General features: G+C 40.0%; 1 protein-coding gene across 1 annotated transcript; it reads left to right on the plus strand.

Moving 5' to 3' along the window:
* The first annotated feature begins 474 nt into the window (after positions 1-474).
* On the plus strand, positions 475-15602 carry LOC119746315 (popeye domain-containing protein 3-like). Its single transcript, XM_038223193.1, has 5 exons — positions 475-957; positions 5300-5945; positions 10820-10931; positions 13410-13803; positions 14430-15602. The coding sequence occupies exons 2-5, from the start codon at positions 5386-5388 to the stop codon at positions 14444-14446; spliced, it is 1083 nt and encodes a 360-aa protein (XP_038079121.1). The 5' UTR covers positions 475-957; positions 5300-5385; the 3' UTR covers positions 14447-15602.
* The last annotated feature ends 10343 nt before the right edge of the window (positions 15603-25945 follow it).

Here is a 25945-nt window from a genome sequence, read left to right on the forward strand (position 1 = left end):
TGGTAAATTAGTGCATCAAAATTTTTAATATATACCAAACCGAAGGGCAAAGTAAAATTTTAATAGAAAATATACAACCATTCAGAAACACGCTAATCTCTTAGATAAATAAACATATGTCATCAGTTTTGGCCTTAACATACGGTTTTGCCCTTTAATATCTTTGCTTGCCCTTCAAGATATTTTTGTGTTATTAAATATTTATAAGGCATAATTTGTCATATATCGCACCTCATACTTTATACTAGAAGGCAGCTCACTTTTTATGCATGAAGACAAATAAGAAGGTAGATCACCTCATCCCCAGGGTTCTACACCTGAACTTTACGTGCCAGTACTTAGATAATGACACCTGGGGCAGGATGTAATATAGATGTGAGAACGTGGTGATGCGGTCAGGAGCCAGCCAAGGGCATAAATAAATGTGATTCGTTAAACGTCTGTTATTGGTCTTTCGCGACCGTACGATCGTGTTGGGATGACTGGAATGCTTCGCATAGCAACCGGACAGCGCCTGGCGTATTCGTGTCGTGACTTCGCATTGGACGATCAGATTCGTGGCCGGGCTCTCCGCAAGCAGTCTGCCCATTGGTAGATACGAACAAATGGCGAACATGTCAGATCTGGAGTAAGACTACGTACGTGTGGTGTTTATGAGAGACTGCCAGTAAATCACAGCGTGATGGACTAGCCGCAGGAAATAAGACCGGACCAAGATGAGATGGTGTGGAAACTAAAGGAGCCTCATTAATGAACTCGAGTGAAACGAGCAAAATGCATGCAACGACAACGTGTAACCCTTGCTACCGCGTGTCTAGATCATAGAATCAGAACGCGGGAAAGCAGATTTGGCGGGAGAGCACGTTTGGCGGGAAAGAATTAAGGCAGCGTGCGAGAAGACATCGCCATTGATAACACATTGATACAAGAAGCCATGCAGACATAGAGCTCATCTACGTGAGTACAAAAGACAAATAGGTCTAGCCTACTTCTTTCATATATAATATAAAGTTGCATGGGTCCTGCGCATGCGCAGTATCCCTTTTCTTGTATCAGTAGCGCCCTCTATTGGTTTAAGTGTACTAACTGCAGGCTTGAAGCAACTTGCAATATATAACCGTGAAAACACAATGATGTATTACGTGCACTTTACGCATTCTGCTTCAGCAGCGGTCCGACTGCCAACATATTGTGATATACCAGACATACAATATATTCAATTTAATTGGCAAGAAATTAAATTACATGGTGAATTTACGTGCTGTCCTTGTCATAATGATTATGCATGCACACAAACCCTTTGAAAGAATGCCTACAAGTACATAGATTATTGCATGCACATATTGCACACAATGAACTGTAGAAATTATGAAAATAGCATGTCGCTCAGTAGCAAACAAATTTGATAGTCCCGAGTACTTCATTGTGTACGAAGGATGCTGAATAAAAACATGTGGGGAATATTCATCCGTTGCCAGGGCAACACACTACCGTGCTGGTTTCAGAATCGGGTGTATTTCTGATCCTGATTTTTGTTTTCGAGAGAGAGGTTGGGAGGGAATTATCAACCGTGGATGATTTATGAATGGAAAACGAACGGTATTCTTCGCTTCGATAGGAAAATAATGGGATTGGCTAGACAAGGGTCTTTGGAGACTAAACCACAAGGAATAAAAGCAAGGTCCATGTGTAAAACAACAAGCGTCATGATAACAGCTTGTTGTCATTTTACTGATGCGTTTCACTTCGATGAAATGATAAGGTCCATTATCAGGCCCGTTTGGGACTGTGGCTGGAAATTTTGTTTCTAAACACGGCTTTAGTGAAAATTGTGTTTGCGTTATTTGGGGACGAATTACAATATTTATTGGAAAATATTCTGAGCTTTCTTCAGAAGTTTAGTACAGACAGCTGCGTGAGTCATTAGCCTCTAAGAATTCCACACCAGATTTATATTCACTTATGAAACTCTTCATCTCGAGCGCAGTGCATCTTAATTGGAATGAATATGACATGAGTCTTGCAAGAATCTTTGATAGAGAGAATGTAGGATGTTATTTAGGGACATGGGACTCGCATCATCTTAATTTGCATCCTAATGTAATGCAAACAGATCCCGAATATGGAAAATACAGTTTGGTGCTGCGTTGATCACACACTCGACTGTTTCTCGCCAGACTTGTTTCGAGTCGGTGCTCGGATGAGTTGTATCCGTCGGCGCCGCCGATTTCTTTACCAAGCTTGTAATATCGATCAACACCTGCTGGGTTATCGACTGGTGTGGAATCGTGCATTGAGACCAAGGTTGAACAACTGTCTCCATACAACTGTCTCTGTACTTCACCACAGGGTCGCTGATGTGCATGATATGGCGAGTTAACCCCGGTATATAATGTTCCTATCGGCGCGACGCGGCAGTTGCCGAACGAGCCGACTTGAAATCAAGTCTAGTTCCCGGTCAGTGTAGAAGTCATTACCCTTCAAAAAATTGAGTATATTCCCAGGAGTTCGAGGCTGGGGTTTCTTTGTTCAATTGCTCTGTCGTAGAGAAGTCTGAATTATATTGACTTTTGATATGGAGAATAGTAGTTTTGCTGATGGTTATGGCACGTACGCATAACATTTTTCACGGAGTATGATTTGCACAAGATCAGGAATGGCTAGCAGGTTATTTACTTTCCAAACAATTCTGCTTCACCAATGAATGGAAAATGAGATCCAATGCTTATCTAATTTTATCGGTATTCGTGTATTATGCAGGATAGAAACGAGGTACGTTCGCCTAAAAAAAATCTATTTTCTTAGGCCAAAAAAAGTCTCCGGTAAAAAGTTTTTTTTTCAATATAAGATGATGTCTCAAAACCGCCAAACTCACTGGTTTGACTGGAATCCTGCTGTTGCACAATTTTAACGTGTTTTTAGATGGGGTTACGATCGAGTATTAGCTTTATGTGGCCTCTCTGCGCTCCCATATATATTGCACTAAATTTAGTCGGGCACCATTTGCAGACGGTGTTGTAATTTTGTAATTGTGCGTCTGGAAGCCAGTCTGACGGAGCGATGGTTGTGTATCTGGAACCTGTAAACGCTTTTTAATTAGCTCAATATACTTCTCAAGCCTTATGGCCTTACTGAGGTCACCTCAAGCTGCACTCTGAAGGATATTTTGAGAGTTTTAAGGGGATCGAAGCGTCATCTGCAACATCAGCCGACATTTGAAGAGAAAACAAAGTTGGGTAAAAAAAAAACAATCTACACAAAGCTATAGCCATCATTCCACGAGGATACATCCCCGTAATGAGGCTTCTCAAAGCCGATGCCTCCAAAAATAGTCTACCAAAGTCCACCCGATAGCAAATACCACTTCTGTGCTTAAGGACGATCGCTTTTAATACCCGCAGGTTAAACTTTAACTTAAATTGAACTCTTGAAGATGTGGGATATAATAACATCATCAGATAGCAGCCAAGATAGATTGCATCACAGCATTATAGACGGTATCTATTGGGGTCGACAAAAAGATCTGCAATAATTTGTGGTACATATTGAATTAATTCCAGATCAGTAACAACAAACTTGTTATTTAGTGTAGAACAGTGCCTTTTGGGAGCTTGCCACGCGTGACTTAATAATGTAAATTGCAATTACATTACAATGACGATTGCCCATTCATTAAACACTTAAGAGGCACTAGCCAGCCTACTAAATTACAGTGCCTTTTGAATTTGCATATGTACATGTAGAACACAAAGTGACTATTCCTAGCCTATCTTTGAAACTGTCACAAGAGTATCCTGCTAGTGGTGTATCAAAACTATGCCTTTCAACGCTTGCGCACGTTTAAACCAAAGGTGCGTCCTCAAACTTTAACCGGTCGTTACGTCCAGATTTGTTCCCAAATAAGATCTGTCTTGACAGTGTGATCTTGCAAAAATGCTAGCAAATAAAAACAATTTCCCCCTCTCACATTCCAATTTGTATTTCTGTTTTACCTGTTTCAACCTCTCTCCAATGTGAAATTAAATAAAACATGCGTCATTAGATAGTATCTTCCAGTCAGTGAGCCAATTCGCCGTGATTGACTTTTGGATTCGCTCGAGCGGGAAACTGAACACCGGGTGCCCGGTGTTAAAGTGCAAGATGACCCCGCTGTCCGTTTTCAATTTTCTCGCCTTAATCTTGTCGTGGAGTGGGGGAGATTTGCTCGGGTAATGGACTGTAATGCGCGTAATGCTTTGCTCTTGAGTGGAATCGACATCATCAGGCGGTGGCTTAATACCAGCTGGGGTCAGCGAGATGGCTAATGGGGCGTCAAGAAGCATTGAGTCGGTACAAGTAAATTGGCGAGACACGCCAAGTCAGTCTTTACCAATAAAATTCTGCTGAAAAAAATGAACCAATTTCAATATCAATGCTTCACTGAATTTTGATTGCCGGCTTCGAATGATTGGATATGTCTGGCGGTGCTACATTATGAATTTTTAAAGATCTAAAGGTGAGAAGAGAACCAGAAGTTATTGGTCAGATACCCAAACTGGTTGAATGAGTTTCGTGACAGCTAGTGCTTACCAGGCAATTCCATCTAGAATCGTAAGGTATCATCATGGCTTTCGGATGTGACTCGCATTGCCAGCGCCACTCGTCATGCATCCTTGCTTGCTGCAGTGTAGGACCTTTAGAGTCAACTTGTCGGGTAAGAGCTCGCAGCGTTGTGTCCCGGAGCAAGCCACTGTGCCACGATTCCCCACAAAAAAGCAAATAAGTGCCATTTAGGGTAAAGTTTGTGACTGTATCAATAAACAAAACACTGCAAGTTGCACTGACTGTTGCTTGAATGCGGAACAAAACTGTTTAATGGTAGTTGTCATTTTCTCACGTTTAGGCCTATTCGCTCTTCCCAGCACTTTGGTTATTGATTCTTTACAACTAAAAAGAGACTGTTGGGTTTTGCACGAATATTTCCCATATAGTTTTTTTCCCCAATCACGTTTTTAGATAATGGTATTCGTACAATTGGTTGTGTGACCTTTTAAAATGATATTTAAAGTGAACAGATTAAAATGTCAACCATGATTTGTTTTTTTTTCTGTGGAAGCAGTTTTGCCAATCGGCCTGTCACTTATACAATCAAGTCGGCAGGGAGTCTACGACAAATGGCCGATGCAGTGTAATAACATTTGCCCTTGTGGCGGAGGTTATACCACGCTGTCAATTAAAGCAATTAACTTAATGTTGAATTAGCAACAGCAACTGTTATAAGATATTACATTATCTTGACATCTTGTTCATTCGACCGCAGGTTTCACGCTGTCATTCGGCAATCTGAAAAACAGTCGGGTGCCTGCGACACCAGGACAAAACAGTTGTTGACTCCGAAACACAAAGATGCTGCAACTTGGGTCGACCGGTGCGCCGGTACCGATGACCCCGGAGCCCCTCTACGGAGTGGCCACGGCCCCCTGGAACCACGCCGTGCCGGCCCCGTCAGACCCAGCTGTGGCCGGGACAGGATGCGCCGTCTGGGAACCAATCCAGAGCATCGTCTTTCAGGTGGCCTGTCTCTTGTTCTTCCTGGGCTACCTGGCTCCTTCCACGGGCTCCGCCGCCATGTTCGTCATGCATGCCTTTCTGAGCCTCGGTTTCATCACGCTGTCCCTGTGGGGACTCCTGTACGCATGCGCGGTGGACATCTTCGTCTGGAACCTAGTCTTCTGTATCCTGAACATCTGTCACGCCGGGTACTTGGGGTACCAAGTCAGACCCATACGGTTTACCAGGGAAGAGAGGGACCTGTATAACACCGTCTTCAAGCCTTTTCAGGTGCCCCGGATTATCTACAGGGACTTGTGTAATCTGGGGAAGATTAGCTCCTTGAAGATAGGGGAGCATTACGCTGAGGAGGGGAGGACACCTTGCAACCGTCTTTCGATCATCATCTTTGGCAAGTAAGTAGGAATTTGCTTAGCACATAACATATTCAGCAGGATATAGCAGAATATAAGCAGGATCAGGTTACCAGCGAAATTTTCATGTGATGTATATTCCTTGTCACTGGTTCTCAGCTGAGTGGCAATGAAGTTTGCTAAGCAAGCAACAGAGTCAGCTTAGCAGTTCCATGCAATTGGGCACAGGTAAAAACACACTCAACCATCGGCCATATTTGTCGTGTTCCTGAACGTAAGGACCAAAAACAAAAGAAAAGAACGAAAAGGCTCACCACAATACAGGCGTCAGCCTGTGTCACACAATATCCTGTACCTTATCGGCCCTTTCAATAACAGTATACCAAATTCAATCAAGACTAAAATAATCAACTTATTTCAGTTAACAGCAAAGTTATCTGAAACATATCTCAGTCACCGCATTAATCCAGACTCCCTGCTAATCCAGCCAAACAGTCTGGGCTTGTTTTAAGAAAAGATCTCGATTTTATCCAAATATAAGAATTTTTCCTGGAGATGATAGTTCTGGCGGGAGAAAATTCATTTTGCAAGGTATCACCAAAATAAGGCAAAAGATGTCCCCCCTGTGCAAGTTTTGGTTTAAACTATCATATTGAACATTTCAGGCAAGTTCGGTAAATACCAGATATTAACAACACACAGAAAAGCACCGAAGTGTTTGAAAAGTTCAAATCCATCTTACATTCGGCCACCTGCAGGGAAGTTAAGTTTGGTCATTCTTTCATTAAGGCCACTTTCCAAACGATTTCTTTTCTAGAAGATTTTATTTTACCACAAAACAGCAATAGATGATTTTTTTTTCAAGTGCATGGTAGCCTTCCTTTTCTTTTACTTTTTTTTTTTTTTACAAACTTAGACATAAGGCGTACCCTTTTATTGAAGCCCCGAATTCTTGAGAGAATTCCTATTGGTAATTTTTTTCAAAGGATGTCTTAAATTACATTTACAAGAGTCAGAGAAAAAAATCTGAGTTCCACACCACTTGCGAGTTCCACCTGCCCTTTGAACATATCTGCTTTCCACAGTTGAAAGACCGAAAAAAGGGGGAAAATATCAAATGACAGAAAATTACCTCGTAGCATTTACACCGAAGACAACTGACCAGACCTATATGTTTCAGAAGTCCCCTTTGGGCAAAAGCGTCTCCGTTTCAGCCATCCGACTCTGTCCGGAGCTTAATGTTAAAGGCTAGAAGCTGATCGCATTACAGGAAGGATAGCTTTTCAGAGACGTAAAACTAGAGCAAGGAAATCTGTAAAACAAAATGCAGTGGTACCAATGTAGGCCATGCACAAATGTCAATGAGAGTATGGACATCTGAAATGCCTGCAACGACCAACAGTTTCAGGGGAACTTTTGTCAAGACAACTTACAAATCAAAGCTTTTTGATTAACAATTTGTGATACCAAATAAAAAAAAAAATCGTAAACAAAGGGATATTTTAACGCTGGCCCCAAAGGGCCACCTTTATTGTCCTCTCTGCACCTATACAGGGCAAGTAAAAAAAACACGAAACCCAAATGGCAGGACCAATTTTGGTCATTATTTTATTAGTAATTTGGAATTTTAAGACTGTCGTTATCGTTACAGAGGCGTGATTCAACATATCATTTTAACTTATGGTATATTAGGACTGCAAAAAAAATTGAAGGGAAAATACCAAAATCTCGTAACAACGAAGTAGACGGTCATCAAAACGAACATCGTGTTAGAAAAAAATGACACAAGGTTATCTTCGATAGCGCGACACACATTCCTCACCTTTACTTATTCAGCTTGCACGGCCCTAACTAAACGACCTGGTTCCATTTGTTTTAAAAACAGATTTGTTTATTTGCAGCGAGTGTCTGGTTTCTGCCTCCGACTTATCCCCGCTCCAGATGCATCAGCCAGACAGGCGACAAAGCTGAAAATAGAATTTCAGAAATTCGATCGTGCTAAAATTGTCTTGCCAACAATATCCGACCTCAGCTCAGCACGATAATCCCAAGGTTTCATATCACACACGTTCTGAATCCCGATCAATGCTCGCGATTGCAAAAGAACTAGAGCATAATACAAGGAAAAGTGAACGGTGTAAAGGACATGTTCAGAACTGGGACAATCGGAGGAAACAAAAAATCCCTCTCGTTATTCAAGAAATCACGACCCAAAGCCACGATCAATTTCCTGAGTATTTTTTTTTTTGGTCCGGAACTCATCTTCTGGTTCGGTTTTTTATTTCCATCTCCCAATTTCCTGCCCCAGCCTCAAGTTACGGTGGGTCCGGTAGGACAAAATACAGGATAGGGTTAACACCCTTGAGCCGCCCTATAGTTGGCAATCGGCTGAGGTAATCTCGTGTGGTTTATGGGCGGTAGATAACACCTTATGGCGGGGAGGACATGCTCAACACTGTAGGTTTGTTTTGTCAGGCTTGGACGATAAAACTGTTTTTCTTTCCCTTCTTGTCAGTACAGTGCGGACATTGGGCAACGCAATGATATCAGTAAATGTAAGAGCCATTTCAATACCCCGTGACATTAATTTTACTTGGGCTCATATTTTCAACTCTTCTTAAATGTATGAAAACTATTTGACATCTGTTTTGGTTAATTTTATTGAAAAGTGCACTATTTTAACCATTTCAAAATGTCCATGCTTTTCTTGACAAATGAGGACGTTGTTGCTGTGATGTCATTTCTGGAAGAAACTGTTCAGCTTAGGAGTTTTCTGTTAAAATTGTGAACCCAAGAGTTGCTTATTCAACAAAAAAAATGTGGGAAAACTTTGTTCATAGTTGGCGTAATGTCATGTACTGAAACAACAACAAATCACCAAAGAAAAGAAAAATTACGGTAGCAAAAAATCAAAAATTGTGGCAAGTTTTGATGATGAAATAGCTGTAACATTGAGTTTTCTGCCTGTTTTCTGCCTGAAATGACTTCACACTTTTGCTCATGAATATGCAAATTTACATTAGCATAAAAACCAAAAAGGCAGCACTGAAATGCCCTTAAAAATGGCCAACTGAAAATTGAAAATAAGGTTAAATGGGAAACAAATGTGCATTTCTGAGGATTGCATTAAAAAAGACATTACACTGGCCCTTTAATGAACAAATACATCGGGTCCGAGTCTTTAGCGATATGTCACGACTTTTTGTGTTAACTATATATTTCCCAAGACAGAATGCATCCTCACATACCAATCCAAATGATTTATGCTTTGTTAAGTAAAAGCAGTGTCATCAAAATGCAGATTCTCTGATGGGAACCTTTACTCAACTGATGTAACACACATAAACGCAATACAGAGGCTTTGGCGATATATCACGACTTTTGGGGTTAATTATATTTTTTCACGAAACAGAAAAGCATTCGCGTGACTCTTCATAACCTATGATATTGTATTTAATCGGACATACAGAGGTGTGCCAAAAAAGTGCAACAATCCGAAAACAAATAATTAAAACTGTTTAATGTTTTGTTTTTTTCTTCAATTAAATTATACATTACATTAAAGCCTGACTATTTCTCAATCCACTCCTTTTTACCCCATTCCATTTGGGTCCCTAGATCCAGAAACACAATCAGTGAAAGGGTGTACATTTGACTAGGGCCACTCTCACCAGTGACGTCACCAACTTCAATTCCTATTCAATGCCTATTCAATGCTTAACCCAGATGCAGCATCTCCAGGTGAGAGTGGCCCAGGTACAATTTAGACCCTTTCACCAATTGATGTATTTCTGGATCTAGGCAAATGGAATGGGGTAAAAAGGAGGGGATTGAGAAATAGTCAGGCTTTAATGTAATATATAATTTCACTGGAGAAAAAAATCAAACAGTATTTCTGAATGTTGCACTTTGTTGGCACGGCACTCTGAAGACCAATTCAAATGATTCATACTACAAACGTATAAAGCAGTGTCATCAAAACTGCATTTTCTCCAACGGAGAACTGTTTCTGCCCCTCTGATACCAAGAAATACAATACAAAGCAGCTGGAAGTAATCTGTCAGCAATAAAATTCACGTTGGACTTTTATCTTCAGTAAATTCGAGTAGACTGCGCTTCAATCTTCCTCCACTAAAATTCCTGCAGCCTTCAATTTCCAGACTTGTCATCAACTTTCATTTCTAAAAAAAAAAAGGATGATACTTTCTCCTGACTACCTAAAGTCCCCGCCTGCATGTGCACATGCAGAGAACTGGCACCTCCTTTTAAGGCAAATCATGTACTGGCCCCGAGGCACTTGGGCTGTGCACGCGCTGTGTAATTCTGTGCATTTTGCACGATGGTATACGCCGGCGAGCAGACGAAAACACATTTTATTTGGAAAAGGAAATTGGATCTGTGAAATTGGCGGGAATGGCAGGTTGCGCGTACTTTCGATTAACTCCCAGATCAGAAATCATCCTTGAGGAAGTTGAGGGATTTCCAGACTTGTTTCAAGACTACGGTTTGGGGACTTTGATGGCAAAGCTCCCCTTCAATGTCAAACAACACATTTTGATACAAATAATGAGACACTTTGTCAACAAAACATGATTTACAAGTTAACAATAGGCCTACTTATTTTATACTTCTTCAGTCTCATTCAAAGATGGCCTTTATTTGTTGCTTTTCATCAGAACCTTTTTCAGCCTCAAAGTATTTCACAAAACATCCTCCAAGTATTTTGCAAAAATAACCAAACCGCATTAAGTGAGAGAGCACGCACCACCATAAGAGTGCACTAAACACATAATTTACTGGAATTCAGAACAGAAATCATGTCTAGATAACATCAGACAAAGCCATAATTTCATTACGCGTTTATCTGACTTTTAAAGAGCTGACGACTGTTTCGTGTTCTTATATTCGCTTCTCAGAGTTAAAGTATTTTCCGACGGGGACTTTCTTCACAACATCCAGGAGAAACAGTTCCTGGACTCGCCAGAATGGGACTCGTTTAGTCAAGCTGAGACGAGAGAAAACTTTCAGGTAAGACAAAAACAGTTTTTAATATTGTAATTTTGATTAGCATTTTAGTTATCACATTATTCCAAAGACTGTTATATGTATGCCTTACCTTGTATGAAGAATTAATCAAATATTTGACTGGCATTTTAGTTATCACATTATGCCAACGACTGTTATCTGTATGCTTTACATGAAGAATTAGAAAGATCTTAACATCTGTTAATGGTTATATTAAACATATTGAATTCTAATTGCTAATTATTTTGATGGGTTTATTTTAAACATAATTTGTAATTATGACAAATTATGACAGACCCAGCTTATTCCTGAGTGAAAATCTACATTCCTGATATGTTTCATCTGCGTTATCACCTCATTCTAACGGAAAATCGCTCCCCCATAACTAGTAAAAATAGGTCCTGATCGAATTCTGTCTCGCACTATTAATTTCTAGGGCATCGTTAACTCGGATGGGCTACCGTAAACATTTTAAAGTGCGGTACTTTACATTCATCGAATGTTGCCCATTAGAGCGTCTCGCTCGTCGTGCGTATCGGCTATCAAGGCTGGATCACAATATCATCCGCGGAAGGAAAACTCTTAATAAACCCAGAAAAAAAAGTTACAGTTAATTTCAATAACAATATCTTGCACTCGCATCAACATGTGACATGCGAGTATTCTGGACTAAAGGCACTAAACAGTTAAGTGACAGTTTTGACTGATATGAGAGGGACAGAGCTGGTGAGCAAAATGAGAACACATTTTAGAGTTAAAAAAAAATTCAGCCCAACAAGATTTCATGAACTTTTTCTAAGAAATCTTCCTTCTTTATAACATAGTTTTAGACAAGACTATTCCCTGGCGATATCCTTTTTATGGACCGATAAGTGGGGCGCTATAAATATTTCCCACCCAACCTACACGTTAAAAATTTTAATTGGTGTTAGGGTAGCGCCAGTAGTACCACTACCGTCACGCTCAATAGCGATATTGAACGAGTAGTTCAATGCAGACTTCTTATATAGTGTTAATTCATACGCCATAATATAAAACAATCTAATATCTAACATTTCGTCTGGTAAAGAAGTTGGCTGCATGCACGGCATGCTGGATATCGGCCGTGGTCTAACCAACAGATGATTTACATTCCCAGTTCGCATACTTTGGTACTGACTGTAAAAGCTAATTTGGCCATTCCAAGAAAAATACCAAGAAAAGTTCAATTCCCTTTGGTGATCGCTGACTGAACTTTGCGGCAAGAAGACGACGCAGAGCACGTGCATTATCTCAACCGGTTCAACATTCTTAGGCCAATTGTCTTAATGCCAGATACATGCAGTCCGACCACCAGAATTTTGTTTCATCTACAGTTACCTTTTCTTTTGCTTAAACCACATAGCAAAGAAGGTACATATCAAGAACTGCACATGTACGCGCCGGTGTTCAAACTCAGCACTGCGTCAATCTCTGCACGTAGGCCGCACAATTACCGACGGAAGGGCTGGCATTAGATGATTATAAGGAGTATCTTGAGTTTCTCTCTCTGTTTCTGTTACGAGATCGGGTAACTGCAGAGGTGACTTGATCCCTGAAACAAATTTCCTCACAGCCGTCTCAAGAGATGATCAGGCTTTATTTTAATTATCTTTCAGATCTGGTTTCGGGGTTGTGTCTTGTCCGTTGGTATCATATTTTTAATCAAGGAGATGGGTTTCATGAGGTCAGAAAGTTAATTGGATTATTTTGTGTCCTAACTGTCAGGAATTGACACGGATCACAAATTGAGCTTGGGGCTTATTAATATTTTCTACGTGCTAGAGAACTTTATTAAGCTCCATAAGGAAATAAACACCAACGGTAATTGTCATCAATGAATACATAAATACTTTTCATGCAGAATCTAATCGCAACATTCACATGATTCTGTCTCTTTCAAAATAATAAATATATATGTGACGAACGTTTATAGTCAGATGAGAAATATTTACGAACAAAACATAATTTGTTTTGGTGTATATAATTATACAGGCATTTATAATTAATTTCGAGTGATGTAACACGTGTGTGTATAATAATGTAAACAGAGATCGAGACAAGAGACTAAATTTCGAGTTTATCTGCGTGACATGCACCGGGCTGTGCGACCCATCAGAAATAAACTTACGAATCCAAGGTTAACGTTTGACAAGTGAAAACCTAAAATAATGTCTTGTACATTTGATACTAACTTGGCCTTCTTTGCAACACACAAAACTGCCGCTCTAAGTGTCTACAAAGTCGTCAGCATGGGCAATTTGCTTTAAAATTACTGTTTTCTTTGGTAACTCAATATCGATACCAACACAGCCATAGTTTACGCTGGTTCCATGCGGGTATGGTATACATATGACATAAGACATAATAATCTTCATGTTCAACAGTGATTGTATTTCTTTAAATTATTTATCCGTACTAAAAAGGGGTTCAGTTTACTTTTCAAATCATTTTCAATCTCAGGTGACGCTGACGGCCACCACCTACTGCCGCTACATGAGTTGGCAGCGGGACAACCTCCGAGACTTTCTGGGGACCCATCCCTACCTGAAGCAGGTCTTCGCCAACCTGATCGGCACGGATATTACCAGGAAGCTGTACCTCCTGACCGAGCGGAACCTGAACCACCGGGGCTCCAGGGCCGATCTACGGCTGCCCAGCGTGGCTCGGGAGGCCTCCCCGAACCACGATCTCCGGGGCCACCTGGCGGCGGGAGGGATGGGGGCCTGCGGGGTCGGGATCCCGGTACTGGGTACCAGTCAGAACCAGGATAGCTTCCTGCAGTCGCCTAACTACGGCCAACAGGACTATACCAAGCGCCCACGGGTAGACGCCAAGGACTCGACTTACGACAATAGTAAGAGATACAGACTACAATTTACACTGCTTAAAACTGCAGTGTCAAAATAAACACCAAGAACCAATCATGTTAACACCATAAAGTTAAAGAGATATAAACTAAAATCGTCACTGTTTATAACTACAGTGTTAACTTGGCTAAAACCATATTGTACCTGTTGTGACTCTTTCGACATAGGCTTATATGCGGCTCAATATGGATACCAAACTTGTGATAATGGTATATGTATATGAACCCCCTTACCATTACAAAAACGCCATATTGGTACTTGGGAAAATGTTACATATTAAAATACATTTTAGAATGCAGAAGGTTTACAAGAGCATCTTTCCATTCACAAATTAAAAGCCATACACTGCCATACGGATGGGAACTTTTAATTAATAAATTCTCCTTACAATGCCTTTGTGTCAGTATTCAAACCCAGAATGCAATGATAAATGTTTATGTTAAAGAGCGCACTTCAGTGTTGCATTTTTTTACTCATTGACGCAGCATTTCAGAGGCCCGTCAAAGGTTAATACGTGTTGTTTCTTACATTAAAGGGATTATAAAGATGCTAACGGAAGAATGCTATGTTCTCCACTCATGATTCATTAAATGTTTTGTCAATGTTTTTGCAGTTTATCCTCCACGATAATGGGGGACGTGACCATTCGAATGGACTGAGACGATTGTTTCATGGAAATTGATGTACCTATCAGCAAGCCAAGGGATCTTGTAAGCCTTGGTAGGATTGCCGAAGGCATGACATCATCTGGCTTGACAAGCGGAATGGAGTGGCGTCAAATTGGAGTTATCAACCTGTGTCTAACTGTCTATAACTCCACGTTTATCTGAGATGGAATGGGTAAAGTCCTTTTTGGTGAGGTCGAAATAAGTAACTGAGTGATGCTATATGAACATTGTCAATTACTCTCCGAGTCAAAGCAATAACAAAGTGAATGCATATGGTTGTATACCATGCATCTACGGGGAGGAAGCATTCATTAATGTATGTAAAGAGTGATGAAGTAACATTCTGACGTTTGCTGTTTATCTGCGGTGATCGTGGTCAACTAAAAAGTTGAAAGTCCAGTTGTACTTGAACAGAATATTGTGCTCTCAATTGCAGCAAAACGGCATTGAGGTAATGAAGTTACACATAGTTGGTTAACAAACGTTTGTTCCATTACGATTCGGCTGGTATCGGCGGGCGCCATGCTGTACTAGTTCGCACAGCGTTAACTTGTCAATGGTTCAATATTTGTTTCGGATATTCGCACAACGTTAACTTGTCGATGGGTAAAATTTATTTCGGATATTTCTTAAAGTCAAATATTTATTTAAGTTGTGGATGCATCATAGTTAATTCATTCTTCTTTGTACTTTATTTATGTCATGTTCATGTCGTTATGTTAAAACTGTCATGAAATTCTCCATGCGTTCAACTCAGTGGTGTAATTATTACAAAAATAAAGTGTGTACCAGCCCAGTTTAGTATATAATTCATATTATCGTTTGCACGGAATTCTAATTCAAGAGTTGATTCTAGAATCACAAGTATTTTATTTTGGACAGTTTGTTCTGAACAAAAGAATATTATTAATTGCTTTATTTAGTAAAACAATATTATTAATTGCTTGGGAATGGTGCCAAGACTTTCAAGTCAATCAGGTTGCATCAGGTACCATTTGGATTGCACTATATGATAAAATGCACTGCCTCTATTTATTCCATTGCCTTTATAAAAATAAAAAGTGAAATATCTTTGGTTTGTTCCTGTTTTGAATAATAAATATTTGATGTAAATTTAATTGCTTTCCAACAAAGAGTCCGATTTTGAGATTTTCGAGATTCACACTCCATGTCGATACAAGACTATCTTTAACAGAAACTGTACTTGTCCCTTATGCAAAAGGAATATTCTTTGTTGCGGAACAGAAGTTGTTCAACATATTTTGCAGAGCAAAATGTTTACCTTACAAATCAGGTTATATAGCGGCTATAAAACGATCGACCTATCAAAACTTCTGCTTCGAAGCATTGTAAAATTAAGGCTCATCGATGTTTAATGACACTGCTTTGCACTCGAGCAATAAAACAAATCATATTTTGAAGACCCTTCAAACAGAACAGCACAGTCATACAAGGGTGAAGCATATCTGTTATTTCTTTTACTGGCTACATGGGATGACTATTTCGAATCGCGCCCGAGACGACACCTGATTCAATCAGCGCGACACACGGCAAACCAGCGAGGTCATCCGTTCGATCTAAGAGCCTTTCTCGAGCTGGAATTCGAGGAGAAATGTGATTGATTGATCCCCAGTAACACCTGGCCGTCTCGAAATCAAGGTACGGAAGGGAGAGAGACAGAGACAGCCGCAGCCTGTGCTTCCGGAATAATACTTCAACGCGCCTTGAAGGCGCATAGGATTGTTTGATTTTCATAGATTTTGTTCGTTTCCAATAATAACACCACTCAAAATCCACAGCAGAATGTTCAAAACTTAACCTGTTGAAGTTTCAGCTCAGTTGATATTACACTTTTCAAGAAAATATTCAAAAAACAACCTTTTGATCACGAAACACGATTTCAACTGATCGTTGGAATCGCCTACATTTTCTTGATTTCTTCTAAATGACAGCAAGCCAGACGGAATAATTTCACGGGGTGTTTAGTACCAGTACGATCTTTAATCCAAATAAGCTTTTTCAATTCGGTAGGATACTTTTTGGATAAACGCAACTGATCATATGCTTATAAAGAGGATACTGTTTTTGATACATAGACAAATCGCATTTCTAGGTCAGAAAAAAACTAATTTATGGATAAAGAATGCACCTGTTCTGTAGACTTTTAACGGAATTTGACTGGTAGTTGTACACCAATGAAAGGTTTTAGTCAATTGAGATATAAGATCCTTTGCCAACAAAAAACTGAAAGGCAAGAGATCGTGTACATGTATTCAAATTCTTGTCAGAAAATAAGCCTATACGGAAGCTAACTGACATTGATGAATAGGTCCCATAGGGAAGAGGAAAATGATATACGACAAAAACAAATATACTGAGAAGCAATATTGGGTATTACCAAGACGCGATGACACATGACGTATTGTCAGTGTACGGCTTTCTGTATGTTCGAAAGGCATGGCAAGCATATAGAAAGATTTTTCTGTTTAGAGCATAACAAAATATTGTTAGGGGGACGCTTCTTTGTTTAATGTGATTTTGAATAGTCACTGTCTTTCGTCTGGAGGTAGATTCAATCAAACTGGTAAAGGTCGAGACTTACTTATGTTGCATGTTGTAGGAAGTTTAAAATATGAAGTAAAATATGAAGTGTGGAAACGAAGCGAAATTAAATTGTACTTAGCTATACGCAACCAGATAAGACAATTAAGATAGTGATAATGGAAAAGTGATATCACGCAAACATTAAGTAATAATTAACATGGCATCGGGCTATAATTTATAAATTTACTATATATTTTTTTTATTAGCAATAAGTGTTATTTCGAAAGAGTAAACAACATCTATATGTACGTGCAGTTAATGTCTTGTGGCACATGAAAGTGCGTTTATTGTGTTCATAGCCGCGGGAAACCTGTTAATAATTTGCCACACGAGCCTACTCTAAAAAGCGGAGAGTTTTTCAAGGGATTACAAATGTGATTTGTGTTTGTTCTGTCATGCATAATTGTGACAGATTGGTTTATATGATTAGCCGTGAAAGTAATCGGTCCAACATGATTAGAGCTCCTTTCCCAATGCCCATGGTACATAATTTAAGAAAATTTAAACCGTACAATAATTTTATGCGGCGAACGGGGAGACTTCACCCAACAAGGCCAAACAGGAAACAGTCGTCGGTGACATGTATTTCACCTTGTACATGGCTGATCCACATTCTTATCCCTTAACCTATAAATTTCAGGTTTTCTTAAATGTGGGACGAACTTCACGCCCTAATTCCTTCACAGTCTAGGTTTCAGTCACTGTTTACATCTTAAACTCCATCTTTGTCGGCTCCCACTACAAATCTGACGGCCTCTATCGTTTCTTTTCTGACCGAAAGTAGGATAAAAAAAAATTGCCAAGAATTGATGTCTTTGAGGAGACGTACTACTGCCGCTCCAGGCGTTGAGACAACACATTGCAACATGTCGGTTGGCTTGAAAGTGTTTGTAACATCTGCCACGTATATCACAAGATTGCCGTACGAGATTGCTTTTTTTTTGTATCTTCATTGCAATAATGCCGTCCCGTAGCACCAAAATGTCAACAGACACGAAAGCAGATTGCAATATCAGGCTTCTATTGGCATGACATGTCAACACTCACAATTTGTGCCACGGTTGTTTTGACAGTTTTGATTTGTTGAAAATGGAAGAGATTTTTAAATTTCAAACTATGTCCGTGAAGTAAATGCCAAATGTCCAAACAAGGGTTCGGAATGGACTCTTTTATCGGCCTTGAGTGTTCTTCGTCGACGTGTTGACAAATTAAGGAAAAATAATACAATTATGCTCCGACCCTTTTAACATCTTCGTTCGGAAACGCACAGCTGTCAAACATTTTGTGAGCTCTCAAATTGAAATTGCCGAAGCATTTTGTGCGATTTGTTCAGGTGCGTAAATATGAATCGCAATTATGGAATGCCATCACAATGGTACTTGAAGGGTTACTGTCCCTTGCATTAAAGCCAGATGCTTCGCACTGTCATCCCTTCATGGAGGGACAAGTTAACTCAAGATTACTTTTATTCAGCAATAAGGATTTCCGGGTGAAGATGTCCACATCGATTCTCAATCAAACTCGGCAGCCACATGTCGTGTACCTGAACCACAACTTTACGCAAGCCTCTTCCCATCCATTACGCATCTATATGTCCCAGTGCTGAAACGATCCCTCTCTGGCTAAAGATAATGCCATGCACCCATGAGAAAGTTAAAAGTATAAGTAGGAGAAGTTTAAAGTATTATCAAGGGCATGGTATGAGTCATCGGGAATTCATTGAAACGAAACCACAAAGTGTAAAATTCTGTCTACGTCCACAAAATCATGGAGGTTGACGACTTATGGATTGACGTCGTGAGGTTTTGCTCCCACGGCAAAAACGGAGGTTTAAAAAACACTTGTGGTGTCTTTAGGGAACAACTTGACAGATACGATTCAATATAAATACAACCGCATCCGGAATCCTCCGCGCCTTCATCCCTGGAATGCGCATCCGGAAGCAATTCTCTAAGTAAAAGGAATTTATTGTCAACGCAGGAAGCAAGATTTTGACCTCAGCTGCTCTTTATAAATTGCAGTTTCCAACAACATCAAAAACAGAACCGCAGAACATGTTTTGACAAAGTAGGGCAAACAGCAGGGAGGGGGGAAAAGGATTTTAAAAATATGCTCTTGGACGCGACAAACAACATTACAAGTTTCCCTCGTGCGTATTCTACATCCCCTTGGTAGTATCGGTGTGATGTAAGAGATGCTCGGAGGGGGAAACTCAATTTACAGGATGGTTTAAACGAATCAGGGAGATGCGGAACCTTTTTACCGTGCTCGCTTGCAGCTGGTGACGGGCCCCTGTGCCGCCACGGCCGGTAGGTATCCGGCTGACACCCGGCTGGGGAATGCTCGCCAAGGAAGGATGTTCACATTCCTGATGGGGACGGATGATGGGAAACAGGGCATATTATGAGGACAGAGATTTATAAAAGGAAAGAGTGTGCAGGAAGGATGGATGGGGAAAGTGACTTTATATGGCACAGGGATGAAGTGAAGAGATGTAGATCCGGGGAGAGAGTCCAGGGGATTAAAGTCGGAAAATATAGGTTTTACTGAAGGGCAAGAAAAAATATCACTTCGAACAAACATAATGCAGTACTGCTCGGATCTCGAAGGAGCTGTCTCCGATTTTGTCGAGTACACTGAATCACTGAGTGAGCATTCGTCTTGGCTTGACTTTTATATTGTTCACAAATACACGAAAGACATCAAAATTTATGAGTAATTCTATTCATGCAAGGAGCTTTAGAAGGAAGCAATTTGATCATAGAAGACATAAGTGTATTTCGGCAGCTCTGGACGAGAAAACATCTGAAAACATGCACGGAATCCAAGTCACTAAGCTATAAGGTTGAATTTAATACTCTACATCAATATTCAGGGGAAATATCGATGTACGAAGTCCAGAAGGGACACGTAATACAAACCCGGCTTAAACATTCATGTTTGACCAACGCGTAACCAGAGCTCCAAGTTAAATTTGCACAGTTATATTGGTGCGCGAGTGAATTCAATTTACATCTTCAATAAACGCGACCATGACGGCCGCGTTGGAATACCATAATCCGCGACGAGTTTCAATAAATCAACAAAACATAAATAATCACGGTGAAGAATGTAGACGCGGGTGAAATAAAATTTTGCCTGGAGATAATACCTAGATGAAAAAAATATGGTGCTAATAATTAACGCGGGAATTCTATGGGTATTGACGGAGATGGTGCTTATGTCTAGCCGGGCTAGCGGCAGCTGGGAAAACACCTCGTGGGCCAAGTGGCGCTTTCAGGCCGGGGTATGTACGCAGCGGCTGGCGCTTCCGCGGAGGCACTTTACGGAGGATTGACGTTTTCAGCCTGGTGCACAGATAGATCTATGTTGTGAAATCATTTAAGTACAATGAATTAATCAAGTTGGACTGTTCATCATATCGACAAAAGGGGACAGGGATCTCGTTCTCGAACAGATCTGAGACAAAATGACGTCATGCTTTGTTTACAACGTGCGCTTTCCTATGGGAGACAGATTAGAGACGGGAGCCACCCAGCTCCCATTAGAAAGGACCATGCACAACAAAAAAGCGTGACGCCATATGGTGTAAGATTCTCAAAATGATAAACAAGGACACCTCTTCTTAATTAAATTAATGTCTTGTATTAAATTAATCTATTGGTCACACTCCAGGGGGGGGGGGGGAGTGTGACCAAGTGGTTAGGGTTCGTGACGCATGATCAGAGGGTCAGAGGCTCGAATCCAGCTGCTAGTCATATGCTGTGTCCTTGCGCAAGCCACATCATCCCCACTTGCCTCTCTCCACGCAGGAGCATAAATATGTACCGGCATTAGCTGGGGAGTTACCTATGATGGACCAGCATCCCATCCAGGGGGAATAGAAATATTCTCAGTCGTTTCATGCCAAGGAAACTAAGCGCCGGCCTGATGGGCCGTTGGCTCGTGACAGACTTTACTTACTTACTGAAATGGAAACTATATTTCGTCTTTGAGATTTGTTTTGGTTGTGTGTAATCTTGTGGAGCCAGGGTTGATAGGTTTTGATTATGCGGCGCCGGTTGTCTTAAAAAATAGGTCCGTTTTAATGGGCATGCACACTGCAAACGCTCACAGTTTGTCAAGACAAATTTGGGATGCATTTCATCTTGGTATCAAGTGAACGACTTTTAAGACATTATGTTCTGCCTCAAAAGGTATGAATACTCAATATCACAAGCAGTGCAAAGATATAGTGCTGAATCGGTAAGAGTACAACTTGCATTTAACGCTGGATTATGCCATGCGCCAGGCATTCGTGTTCAAGATGGTTTACGCACAACAAAGCAAGTCATGTTTACTCGTACTTTCTATCATGATGAAAAGGGTATCCACATTGGATGTAAATATAGACGCAACATCATCAATCTCCGGTCCTCTACACGTCCAAACACACACAATTCACAGTTGTAAAAATGTAATTACTTCGAGGGATACACACTGCCACATCGCTAGGGCAAAAAAATGTCAGGATATGAGGTATCGACTGGCAGCATACATTGACATTTACTATCCCATAAAGACCCCCCCCCCGCGTTCCCTCAAGTTAAAGGCATGCGAGAAAGCTTTTAGTAATTGAGGTGTCTATTCCACGTGTTGAGCCACAAGACCAGTTCGAGGGGAAAATGACTGGATACCATGGTAACCATTCGCGGATGGTCATTTACGTGAATGCGTTAAACATGAAAACATACAGAACACCATTTCGACAGCGCATGACGCACGTGTTTAAGAAATCATATGAGATTAGACGATTGCGTTTAGAACGGGCAGAATGAGGCTTCTTTTTACTAAAATATATACGTTAATGCAATCTCTGACTTAATTAGATTTTTTTTTTATTTTTAAGAAAAGGTATTCTCTCTGATGAAAAGTTATTAACTTGTTTCTTTATAATTTACATACCATTAACAGGTGAATTAACAAAGTACTGAGAAAAGCCTACAAAATATTCAGATTTAAAAGATTTAAACGACAAATGTTATTCCAGTTCGGAAAATTTCATGCGAGTTTATACATTGGTAGTATTTTCTGTCGGCTACCTATAAACTTCTCCCTATTAAAGTAATACAAAGTTTTCCAATGCAAAGTGTTCGTATTTTGAACGGTGTGACTATTAAATATCTTCAGACAACTTAAGTCTGATGTTTCTCAAGCTGGGTAGTTGAAGGTCTTAGTCCGTGGTTCCTCCAAGGAGCCAATTTACAATTGGTTATACCCATTTTGAGTTTCAAGACAACACGAGACACGGACCAAGGTCCCAGGTTATCCCGTCGGCGGTGCCTATCCAACTCGCCTCTTTTCAGACATTTTTACGCAGCTGCGCAGCTGCAGTCTAGACACAATCCATCAGGTTTGCCATTAAGCCCATGTGGATTTAAAAAAGCTAAAATTGCCTTTCAATCGTTCTTTTATAATATGACATTGTCTACACCGGTTAATTTCAGAGAAGCAAATGAGAGTTCCTTATAAAGCTGATTATATATTCTTAAAAAAAACATAACTATAAGGTATACTCAAAAGATACAATAAGGTATTCTTGATATAGCTTTGGAGCATGTTTTGTTATCGTAGGAAGTGCACTATTAATGATGGTAATAACGAGTCATTTAAAAAAATATTTCTTTACTTTTCCGATTTCATAACATCTCATATGACATTATTATAAGAAACTATTCGGTGTGCATTGAACCATCGTTTTTGACAACAAAATTGTCATTTCTGATACTCTGATTTAGTTTTCATTCTGAGGACTATGTACTTGAGATTGTCAAGTCCACACATATTTTTGCGAAGAGAACTGCTCTCTTATATTTCGTTTGCTGCTGTAATTGAAATTCTTTCTCTACAAAAACATTACGTAATTACCCTTGCATTTTAGTCATTCTAAGGAATACCAGAGGCCATCCGATATCAACCGAGTCGCAACAGATATCAAATTTCATTTTTCAGGGATCCACGGACCGAAGCACACGCGACTATAATGAAATTACCTTTTGATTTATGAGCTTAATTTTCTCGCCGCAAGAATTCCCCCTCCAAGTAATTTAGATCGGACTTCAGTCGCAACGTTCGTTCACACGCGGGGATCAAAGGAATTGTATCAATATTTAAGGTTGAGACGGCGAAAACAGCCCTTATCAAAAACGCATAAATCACTGACGAGGTCCAAATATTGCGATACTAAAGCGATACCCTTTTTACATAAAAGTCAGTGCACGGTAAGATGTCACATAGAATGGTTTAGAATATTATGTAATCGATTAATTTGTGGTTTTTACAAACAAAACTGTACTCCTTTATCTTTTATGACACATCAGCTTTTTTGGGGTTTGAAAAGAAAAATAGGTTTACATGATGACACGTGCAGCATTCGTATACCAAGAAGCTATTGTTAGGGTAGTCATGACAGGAACGGTAACTATTTTTAAGGCCGACATGTCCACTCAGCAGCCCACCATCAAAAACTCATCGATCTTCAACTTCAACTTCAACAATGCCTAACTACAGAAAGGGTAAGAACTGCTTTTCGAAATCACATAAAAAGGACGATGGTAAAACCTAGGGTACTGCGTACTTTTAACCAACAGCAAAGTTGCACACCTGTCAAGCATCTCTTTTTAATTTACTCAGCATTTTTAAAACTAGGTTTCCATGATGGACTTTCATCTTCATCTCCCCCGAAAGCTATTCTTAGAGGAAATTCTGATAGGAATGGTATCTATTTTTAACGCTAAAAACGGCCAAAACAGTCCACTATCAAAAACACATAAATCATTCAAAAGCTTTGTTAGTATCACTCAACAGCGAGAGTTTGAAATGTTTTTCGATATCAAAACCATCTTGTGATATTTCAGAAAGAGGATCGCGGTAAAGAGTATGGGTAGACGATTAATTTGCACTTTTTGCAAACAAAATTTGCTCCAGTCAATATTTTTCCCAAAACAAATTATAGGTTTCGACGATGATACTACATCTACTTTTCGTTAAATGGGTACTATTTTGCATGTTTGAAATAAAAAATAGTTGTGTTTGACGTCAATCGCGTGTTGCGTGGGTCTATGGTGGCTTTAGCCTCACGTAGGCCTAAGTGGGAATAGAGGTTTTTACAGATTTCCCAGTTCCCCGGATACAGAAACGTAGAACGCCGTTGGTACTGGCCAAAAATAGGCCTATAGTTTTAGGTGGGTCAATGACTCGATCCCTTACTTTTAATGAGAGCTCCTCGGGATTAGTGATGATCTGGTTGCCATGGACACGCAGACGTAGAACCAACAGGTAAGCCTTGGGGACACGGGTGATGCTTTAAGATACTCCTGGCCAGTCTGTTTACCATCTTCCGCGCGGTAAGTCAATGCATTATACATGCACAAATCTCAGAGAAGTATTTGTATTACATTATTCTCAGGACCGGCTTTATTTATGTATTGTTTTGGTTGAAACCACACATAAGAATACCTTTGGGCCACGCGTACCTTTGGGAGAAAAACTCAGAAAGTTTAACATTCAGCAGTACTAACAAATCGAGAACGGACAGGAACTTAAAATGTAAATCAAATTCCATTAAAAAAATACATTAGAAAACATTAATCTTGTTAATATTTCTTTCCTTTCTTTGGACAATACGGACCTCAATTCTTGTGCGAATAAATGCAAAGACCGAACAAATGTAAATGCGGCCAAATCTTTTTGGCTATTGCCAGGGGACTAAAAGACTGGTACGACTTTCTGTCATCGAAAAGAATCCTTGTCCTAAGAAACAACGACAGGGAAGCGAATGAAGCAGGTAGCCAGACAAAAAGATTATGTCAACGAGCATAGCGTGTGAAGGATGAAATAGTCCGGACCCTTGCACTACATTAACATGAGAAGCCCAGCTCTCCGTATGTGAAAGGTTAACGAATAAAATGCGACATTTTGAAATGTAATCAGACATATCATGGTCAAGCGTCACTGTCACTATGAACTATTGCAACCTAATCCATCTACGGATTAACACGGCATATGTCATTGAGAGACCTCGAAGGAAGGAATGTACAGTTGCTGGCTGAGAACAAGTAGAACGCCGTTATTGCAGATGGCGATTTTAATTACCAAATGCCATCCAGAACCATAAACCGGTCTCTTTGCACGTCTGCTAGTTTCATCTCCTAAATAATTATTTTGAATTATCCAAGATGGCTGGCTGTCATCTTTTGGTAGAACGACACTTGTGTTAGTTAGATTTCTTTGTATCAAAAATATGGGGTTTGTCACCAAAATGAACCTCAAACGACCTTCACAGCCAGACTTATTGAGCAAAATATGTCTAAAATGGCGGCCAGTTTGAAATCCAAGATGGCCGCCACATGGCACGTCAAAAAAATGTAACAATAGAATTCCTGCTTTAGGAAGGGACTTCTACCTTCTTTAAAAAAAAATAAGAAAAAATGCAATTGACCTTTTCGGGACATTTCGTCCTATAGGCCATCTTTAAACAGTACACACTTCCCTCAGCTTTGAATGCACACAAGAAATCACACTTTAAAACCGAAACTTTAAACTGCTTATGAGAGTTAGATAAATGGTTATGTAATAACGACAATGGTTAATATGTAATACAATTTCAAAGTGATTCACGAATTAAAATGTTACCATTAAGCTAAATAGGGACTACAACATTTTTTTTCAAAACATGATTTGCGGTGTTCTATAACGAAACAGAAAGGCCAGGTACATAGCAATAGATGTTTTGATCATGCGGCAAGAAAACTGATATGGTTTCTTTAATGGCCAAAAAAATGACAAATGGCACGTTGAATAGTGCGCATTTATCTTC

This window comes from Patiria miniata, unplaced genomic scaffold, assembly GCF_015706575.1.
Source record: "Patiria miniata isolate m_02_andy unplaced genomic scaffold, ASM1570657v1 HiC_scaffold_7, whole genome shotgun sequence".
NCBI lineage: Eukaryota > Metazoa > Echinodermata > Asteroidea > Valvatida > Asterinidae > Patiria > Patiria miniata.

Bases quoted from the DNA above. Each gene is read 5' to 3' on its own strand.
- LOC119746315 (XM_038223193.1), top strand. From the start codon at position 5,386: ATGCTGCAACTTGGGTCGACCGGTGCGCCGGTACCGATGACCCCGGAG. The intron at 5,946-10,819 runs GTAAGTAGGAAT...TTCGCTTCTCAG, and splicing joins TCGATCATCATCTTTGGCAA to AGTTAAAGTATTTTCCGACG. The intron at 10,932-13,409 runs GTAAGACAAAAA...TTTCAATCTCAG, and splicing joins AGACGAGAGAAAACTTTCAG to GTGACGCTGACGGCCACCAC.